Consider the following 9000-nt stretch of genomic DNA (forward strand, 5'->3'; position numbering starts at 1 on the left):
TCATATCGTCCCCATACCATCTCCTCAGCGCCCCAAGCCCCCTCACAGCCCCCATATCGCCCCCATAGCGCCCCCTCAGCGCCCCAAATCCCCTCATAACCCCCATATCGTCCCCTCAGAGCCCCAAACTCCCTCAGATCTCCCATATCGCCTCCATAGCGTCCCCTAAAAGCCCCCATAGACTCCCCCGGACCCTTCATAGCCTCCGTATCGTCTCCTCAGAGCCCCAAGCCCCCTCACAGCCCCCGTATCGCCCCCATAGCGTTCCCTAAGAGCCCCTACAGACTGCCCTGGACCCCTCACAGTCCCCATATCGCCCCCATATCATCCTCTCAGCGCCCCAAACCCCCTCACAGCCCCCATATCATCCTCTCAGCGCCCCAAACCCCCTCACAGCCCCTATATCGTCCCCTCACAGCCCCAAATCCCCTCACAGCCCCCTTATCACCTCCATAGCATCCCCTAAAAGCCCCCATAGACCCCCCCGGACCCATCAGAGCCCCCATATCGTCCCCATAACGTCCCCTCAGCGCCCCCAGCCCCCTCACAGCCCCTATATCGTCCCCGTATCGTCCCCTCAGCGCCCCAAACCCCCTCACAGCCCCCGTATCGCCCCCATAGCGTCCCCTAAGAACCCCTACAGACCGCCCTGCACCCCTCACAGCCCCCATATCGCCCCCATATCATCCTCTCAGCGCCCCAAACCCCCTCACAGCCCCTATATCGTCCCCTCAGAGCCCCAAATCCCCTCACAGCCCCCTTATCACCTCCATAGCGTCCCCTAAAAGCCCCCACAGACCCCTCCCGGACCACTCAGAGCCCCCATATCGCCCCCATATCACCCCCTCAGCGCCCCAAACCCCCTCACAGCCCCCACATCCCCCCCCCAACCCCCCCCTCAGCACCCTCAATACCCATCCCGGCCCCCTTCCCACCACCCCCCTCCCGTTACCTGACGAAAGCTTCGGCGGCGGCAGGGGAGCGTCGGGGCGAAGGGCTCGGGGCCGGGGCCGTCCGGAGCAGCGAAGAGCGGCCGCACAGCGCCATGGCGACGGCGGGGGGCGGTGAGGGGGGAGCCGCGGCACCACAGCGCCCGCAGCAACCGCCGCCATCAGCCCCGCCCCGGCCCGCCCCGCCCGCGCCACCTCTGAGGAGAAAGGGGGGTAAAGGAGGACGGGCCGCAATGACGCTCGCTCTTCTCGGCTCTTTGGCGGGCGGAACGCAGCCCGACATTCAGCTTCAATATTTTAAAGGATGGTGAAAGGGTTTTTTCCAGCCGGCAATAATTATATATAAAGTGAGTGGAGTGTATTGTTTATGTCTCCCCCCATTCAGGGAGAATGGGCTCGTCCAACGCCTGTCCCCCGGCGCAGCGCCCAGCCCACCCCCCGCCTCCTGTCATGGGCGCGTCCAGCCCCCGGCACAGCCCCGCTCCCCCCCCCCGCCCGCTGTGGTACGGGCTCGCCCGAGCCCCCTGAGGGCTGTGGGCTTGAGCCCCCCCCAACCCCAAACGCGCCCCATTTTGAGCTGTGGGGTCGCAGAATCATCAAATAAAAGAACCCCAGAATCACAGAATCACAAAATCGTTAAATTTGGAGATGCCTCCAACCTCCTCTGGTCTAACCACCCGCCTACCACCGCTGTCACCCACTGAACCATGTCCCCAAGCACCTTCCCTTGAACACCCCCAGGGATGGGGATGCCACCACCACCTCCCTGTCACCCCGTCCCCACCCCTGACCACTTTCTGACAGAAATGTCTCCTCATTTCCCACCCGAACCTCTCCGGGTGCAACTTGAGGCCATGAGGATTGTGCAGTCAGAACATCCTGAGGTGGATGGGACCCACAAGGATCATTGGGTCATTTCACTACCCCCTGGGGCATGTTTTTTGTAAAAAAAATTTAAAAGGAACACAAAGAGCGCATCCTCCTCTTCCCTCACCACCCAGCCCTTCATCCCACACCCCCTCTCTGCACTGTATTTTAATTCCCCTATATATTTTGCCGGAGCAGTGGACTTCACTGTCCCCTCTCTTCAGCTTGGAGCTTGTTCCAGAGCCGTGCTGTCCCTGAAACCTAAATCGCACTTTGCCCTCTGCCATGGGGCAGAGATCAGATAAATACACGGGGCCGTGACCCGATATCACCACATACAAATGTCCCGCAGCCAGGTGTCATGCCGCCCTGCCCCATCTCTTACGCTGATGGTGTACATCCCATGTCCATCCCCAGATTTTCCTGATTTTTAAGCCCCTGGATGTGCTTCAAGATGAGCTTGCTGGTGTGCTACCAGCAGCACTAAAGCCCTGAAACATTTCCAGAGTAGGGCTACGAAGCTGGTGAAGGGTCTGGGACACAAAACCTTTGAGGAGTGGATGAAGGAACTGGGGGGGTTTGGGCTGGAGGAGGCTCAGGGGAGACCCCATTGCTCTCTGCTACTGCCTGAAGGGAGCTGTGGGGAGCTGGGGGTCAGCCTCTGCTCACAGGTAATGGTGATAGGACTGAGGGAATGGCCTCAAGTTGTGCCAGGGGAGGTTCAGGTGGGAAATGAGGAGACATTTCTGTCAGAAAGAGTGGTCGGGTGTAGGGATGGGGTGACAGGGAGGTGGTGGAGTCCCCGTCCCTGGGGGTGTTCAAGGAAAGGTTGGACGTGGTGCTTGGGGACATGGTTCAGTGGGTGACATTGGTGGTAAGGGGATGGTTGGACGAGATGAGCTTGGAGGGCTTTTCCAACCCTAATGATTCTGTGATTCTGTTCCAAGGCCACGAGCACTAGCTTTAAACCCAGAGCCAGGCTCCCTCCTCATTCAGCATTCATGCAGGGAAGGGAATGAGTCCTAGAACTCATGTCCAGACGTCCTTTCCCTGCAGCAAGCCCCATCCTCATCCAGCACATGGGTGTTATGTTCTCCTTGCCACCTAAGCAAGACCCCAATGGCCACAGTCCTGCCTCATGGGGGTGTTCACCCGCCTGCTCAGGGCCTTCAGGAGCTCCTCAGCCCCAAACACACAACAAGGCCATGGAGAGAGAGGAGAGGAGAAGGACAACCTCCTTGGACATGGCTTGCTGCAGTTTTGCCTTGAAGTCCCTTCTTCAAGCCAACAAGGCAAGGCATTTTAAACCACTGGTGCATTGCCCAGGGTTGTTATCCACATCCTTGCCTTTCCCTGCGATGCTAAAGCAGATTAACAGCCTGGAAAACACCCAAAAGAGGTCAGGCTTCCTGGAGGAGTGAAGTGGAAGGGGAAGGGGCGCCTGGCAGCATGGCTGGAGCGGACACTACGTCAGCTGCTCCTGCTCCCCCGCTTCCTGAGCCTCACTGTCCCACTATTGTTGCATGTTTTGAAGGCTGCAAACACTGAATGAAATCCATCACAGCTGCCAAAGGAAGGAAGAGGAAAGCGGAGTGCTATGGAAAAGGGGGAACCTGCTGGTGGCGTTCCTTAGTGGGTCCTCCTGGCCTAAATCGTGTCCTGTATTAACAAAACCTGGGTAAAGTCTCTGCTTGACCTGATAGGGCTCTCTCACACTGTGCTTTCCAGCTTGGCTAGTTCATTGTTGGCACCTGCCTATGGAAACAGCTGCCTTCGTACCCTCTCCCACGAATACCTTTTTATTTTTAGTAGATCCCTGCTGCACCGACGGGGAAAACAATGCTGGAAACACAGAGGCTGAAAATAACTGTTGTTTGCCCCGAGGCATGCACCTGGAGAACCTCCGTGTAGGGAACACCAAAGCTTTTCACCCTCAGGCTGGTGACTGCATCTGATTCAAAAATAAATATGTAAGTTTCGTGCTACTGGGATGTCCCGTGCCAAACAATTCCCACCAAGAAGCGTTGGCTGCTCATTTTGTTGGTTTGGAGGCTGGTGGCTGTGGGAAGGCTTTGATGTCCTGGTCCATGAACCATCCTGGAGGACTTTCCAGGATGGTGGATCCCCAATTTATTGGTTAGGAGATGTCTCTCCAGCCCTTGTGTTTGGCTGGGCAGAGGCAGATACAGAAATAAAACTGGAGGTCGCAGCTCTGGCTCTGGTTCTTGCTGTGGTGCCAGGCACAGCTGAGATGCTGCTGGTCACGGTGGCACGGACAGCACAACTGTTAGGAATAGCAAACAGAAAAGCTTTATGGCTTACACAGATCTCACAGTCAGCTTCCAGCTTGCTGTGAGCCATGGGTACATCTCTCAGAGATCTCAATTTTGTTTTATTTTTTATCCATGAGGAATACAAGGAGCCGTTTTCCCACTGTGACAGCATTTTTAAGGAAATATTTCAGACTTGTTAGAGAGAAGAAAAAAAGAAGCGTGCCATACTCCTGTGGTAAACAAACAAGGTAGTCACCCGCTGGGTTTTGTACGAATTGTTTTTCCTCCCTTCCGTTCAGATTTATGGGATCCCGTAGAGTTTATGGGATCCCGTAAATGTTTCAGCAGAGCCCACCCTCCAGGCAGTGTCCTCAGAGCAGCGGATGTGTTCGTACCAAGAACAGGCGTGCTGCCTACAGAGCTCCTGCTGAAACATTTATGAACAGCACCAGCTGAGGATAAAACAAGACCGTAACGAAAGTTTCCCACTTTTTACCTTGGGAGGGAAAATTGAATAATAACCGATGATAGCGATAAATACTTCCTACTCCATTTATCCCAGTTCTCCGGGCTAAAAGATCTTAGTTCTTCTCAGGTGTTATTTGGGGGAGGCAGATGCTAAGATTTTAAGATTTCCTCTACCCTTAAGTTATTGTTTTGTTCTCATTGCAAAAGGCAACCCTCGAGTCAAGGAAAATAAAAAGGCAAGTTCATTCTCAGCAAGCTGAGCACAGGAGATGATGGAGACATGACACACCAAGATCCTGCGAGCACAGGAAATGTATCACAAAACCAGCACTGCCACCAGATGTTTCTTATATCCCTGCTCTTTGTAAGTGGAGAGTTCAGCTAAGAGAGGTGTGAGGGTGACTGTGGAGAGCTTTATGAGATGCAGTTTGCTGTAGCTAACCCCATGCGGGTATGGAAAACTGAATTTGGGGCTGTTGGTGGTAACTGCTGATGTTGTCATTGACTTCGTCAGCGGTGGTAGGAGCAGGGAGGCGTTTGCTGCCTGATGGGGGAACCACTGTCCCTGAGAATAGTCCCTGAGAATAGTTCAGTGGCACGGCTTCTTAATCCCAGCGTGATCTTTGACATCTCCGGGTGCCACGCTGCGACACTTCTTGATGAAAAAGAAATAGGATTTTTGCAATCCGCCCAGCTGCTGTTCCCTGGTGTTATTCTGTCTGGCTCCATGAAATCAAATTCAGGTCTCACCTGCTTGCTCACAGCGTGACCCTGGAGGTTAAAGGTAGCATTTTCTAAAGCTGCTTGGGAATGTCAGATTTGCCAGTGTGGGATTTGTCTGATAAAAACCATGAAATGATTGTCTGGAATGATGTGCTGGCTTCTCCTCTGTAATCCCTGGATGCTCTGGAAAGGCTCTGCAAGAGCAGAACAGTCAGGGTATGTCTGAGGATCATAGGATTGTAAGGAAATTCAGGTTGGAAGGAACCTCAGGAGGTCTCTACGCCAACCTCCTGCTCCAAGCAGGGACAGCCATGAGGCTGGAACGTCTTGCTCAGGGTTTTATTGCATGTCATCTTGAAAACCCCCAAGAATGGAGACAGCACAACCTCCCCGGGTCCTACAACCCCAAACCTCAAACATTTCCCTGGACCTGCTCCTTTACAAGTGCTTGACCCCAGCCTCCACTTACCCACCCTCGGCACTACAGCCGTGCTCCCACTGGGTGGCCACCAGCTCCTGGAGGCAACCGACCCTAAATCCATCTCTTTTTCCCCTCTTTGACGTCCTCATTTCAGCCTCAGAAGCACCGAGGAAGCCAGGACCTTCTGTGCCTGCTGTGTGGCCTCCCCTACATCTCGTTACTTCCAGGACCAGCCTCCCACCTCTCCCACCCCGCTCCTTCCGGGGCTCAAATCCTTCCCCTCCCTCTGCTTCGCCCTTCCAGGAGTCTCCTCTCAACGCTGCCTAGAGAAATGCTTCTTAAAACTCGATTTAAGGCGGCAGCAGCAGGTTATACAGCTCTCCAGCTTGCTCTCAAGTCTCTACCTGTCGGCTTCAAACCATCAGGCCCAGAGAAGCTGCGACTTCAGGCAACGCAACGTCTTCAAAGGCTGGATGCGTAGGCGAGGAGCATCTCTGAGCCTCCTCGTGCCTGGCAGAGCTCCTCAGCCGGTGGTCCTGGAGGGCTCTGGGCTCCTGCAGACCCCACAAAAGGTGCCTAAATAAAGCTGATGTGCCAGCGTGCCTTGAACCCCATTGCATCACACTGCAAATTTGCTGGGGGCTCTGCAAAGATCTGAGAGAGCTGTGCTGTGTTGGTGCACATCTCTGCTAAACACAGAAGACATCCAGCTCTCTTTATCTGGAATTTCCCCCTCCTGGGCTCTGTTTCTTGTAACGGTTTCTGGCTCAGAGAGGCTGCGAGCTGGCAGGGCCGGGGATGGCAGGAAGGGAAAATCCACCTCAGCTTTTCACCGCCTTTTGCCAACATTTCAGCTGGGTGATGTATTCCTGCTGCTGAGGCCAACATCTCCCATGGCTTCCTGCCCACCGCCACACTCGGTCCGGCTCTGACCCTCTCCTACGTGGACCACAGACAGTGGGAACGGGGATCTGACCCCTCTGAAACATTTCTTTGTCTTCCCCAAAGAGGGATTTTATACCCTCAGGCTCTGCTGCTGCTAATTTCCAGCCCGTGGAGTCACCACTGCCTTGCCACCTCCTTCCAGACCTCTTTTATGGCAAGATGCAGCTCCTGACCACGTCCCCCTCCGGCTTCCCAGCTTCCAGCGAAGCAACCCAGAGCTCTCTGCGAGCCAGGAGCTGGAACCAGGGGCAGGAATCAGCACTGACATCGTTTGCAAAGCTATTTTTTTCCCATTCGGCTCGCTCCGTGGGAAGCCAGGGATCTGATGGGCAAACGCCAAGCGGCGATCGCCTTCACCCCCTGTGATAAATGAAACTCATTCTCGCAGGTCATCATCCGTGAAAACACAGGGGATGATGAAGTCCAGGAGCACTCTGTCTCTGACTCTGTCCTCTTCCATCCTGCCTCAGTCCGCAGGGAAGAGGGCTGAGCTCGTTTTACAGCTCACTTTCACCAGGTCCGCTGTGAAACTGCCAGGAAAAGGGTACTTTGAAATCAAATTATGTGATTACAGAGGTTTGGAAGAGAGTGCGCAGGGAGAAATTTGGTCAATGCGCTGCCCTTCGGCGTAGTTTTTGTGTCTGGGAGCCAGAAGAGTGAAACCACGCAGTAGTGAAACACCAAACAGAGCCTCAAATCCAGTCCTGGGAAGGAAAGCTCCCCCGGTCCCAGTTATTCTTGTGAAATCCACAGCACACGGGCTTAACCAGCCATAAATCTTGGTTTCCTAATAAACTCCTCTCTCCCTACCTCTAGGACAGTTACAGCTGGAAAGCGAAACCCTACAGTCTGTTGCTCAAAAGCTGGGAAATCACCCGAAATCAGAGCTGGCGGGCAGGCTTCGGAGAAGCTCTGCTCAGACCCTGGTGAGCAACCTTTATTGCGTTTCATGAGCTAAACAGTCTTGGGGGAGAGCATCTGGAAGGAAGACCCAGCTGTGAAGAGCCTATGGGGAAGACAAGGCATGTGGGTCGTAGGTAATAAAGGCCTGAAATCTGCCATTTGGCCCCCAAATCTGCTTTTTGGCTGCTCTGTGCCGCAGGACTGTGTGTGGAGGGGTTGGGCTGGAGCTGATTTCATGACTCAAGCTGCTCCAGGTCTTGCATCACCCCCAGCCTCTTCCAGCAGCTCGCATCCGTTTCCTTCCCAAATGACCCCGGGGAGAGCAGCTGCTCCGTGCTGCTCCCAGGGTTTGTGCAGCTCTGAGAGCAGCAGGGGATAGGGGAGAGGCTGCCGGCCACCAGCATCATTGCAGAAAGGGTTTAGGAGGAAGGGTATGGGGAGCAAAAGGTGAGAAATGGGGGTTTGAAGACTGCTGAGCTGGGGAGGAGCGCTGAGATGCAGCGTGCAGGGCCGGAGGACTGGGCTTCGACTCTTCTTTGTCTCAGGCTTCACTTTATCCACCAAAAGGATTGCTGAGTGCAAACCCATTGCTCTAAACCATCACCAGCCTCCTCTAAAGGACCGTGATTTACTGCCTGCCGTCCACCCGAGGGCTGGCCCAACCCGGGTGACAGCAACGGGAGCAGAAACTGAATTCCCCAGCGGGTGCCTGCAAAGCGCCGGCTGCCGCAGCGCAAAACCCCGCCGGGAATCCCAGAGGCATTCCTTTCTTTATTGTCAGCGCTACCAACAGCACCACATCCCTGGGCTGTGCCGCCACGGGTTCTTCACACGCGAGACAATGTTTTCTCCTATTTCGCCCCCAAAAAAGCGGCCGCCCCATCGCCCAGCAGCGACGCAGGCGGGGCGGCTAAATCCCACGGGGCAAATTCACTTTTTTGCCGTCACCCAAGGTCACCGGCTTTGACTGGCGGCTGCTTTGCCCGTTCCCCGAGAAACGGAGCATGGAGCTGGCCGGGCAGCCTCTTCCCGAGGGTTTTCCCACCGCTTCGGCTCACCCTCGCCAGCTTTCCTTGGGGAAAAGGGGCATTGTCAGCCTTTCCTGGCAGTCATGCGTGACACCCGCCAGCAGCAGCTGGGTTATTTATGTGGCTCTGCTTGTCAGCTGGCCATACAATGCACAGAATGGGCCCCGGGAGCTGCTCACGCAAGGAAGCAGGGCACACAAGCAAAACTGGGATTTAAATGTCATTTAAGCCACATCTCTGCATGCCTCTGAATTATAATAATATTAAAAAAAAAAAAGGTCTTCTAACACATTGCGTATTTTTCCATGCAGCTTCTTACAAGCCTTCTTCAAAGGGAGAGTGCAGTGAACCAGCAGCAGCTATTGCAATCTTTCCTCCTATAGAAGCTTCCAGTCCTGCAGGTAATTTAAATGAAGGTGGCC

The 9000-nt window shown here is 54.7% G+C and overlaps 1 protein-coding gene across 3 annotated transcripts in view; it reads right to left on the reverse strand.

Annotated features, from left to right (window-relative positions):
- The window catches only part of DNAAF9 (dynein axonemal assembly factor 9), a 73725-nt gene extending 72609 nt beyond the window's left edge, over positions 1-1116 (reverse strand). Inside the window, exon 1 of one of the 3 annotated variants that reach the window (XR_011809295.1) lies at positions 953-1116. Coding sequence is in view for 1 of the 3 variants with exons in the window: in XM_038177920.2 (XP_038033848.2) it covers positions 953-1047 (95 nt within the window). In the remaining 2 variants the exon portion in view is untranslated. The remainder of the gene's footprint in view (positions 1-952) is intronic. The other 2 variants (XM_038177920.2, XM_038177921.2) reach the window with 2 other exon arrangements.
- Between the last annotated feature and the right edge of the window lie 7884 nt (positions 1117-9000).

This window comes from Anas platyrhynchos, chromosome 4 (genome assembly GCF_047663525.1).
Source record: "Anas platyrhynchos isolate ZD024472 breed Pekin duck chromosome 4, IASCAAS_PekinDuck_T2T, whole genome shotgun sequence".
Taxonomy (NCBI): Eukaryota; Metazoa; Chordata; class Aves; order Anseriformes; family Anatidae; genus Anas; species Anas platyrhynchos.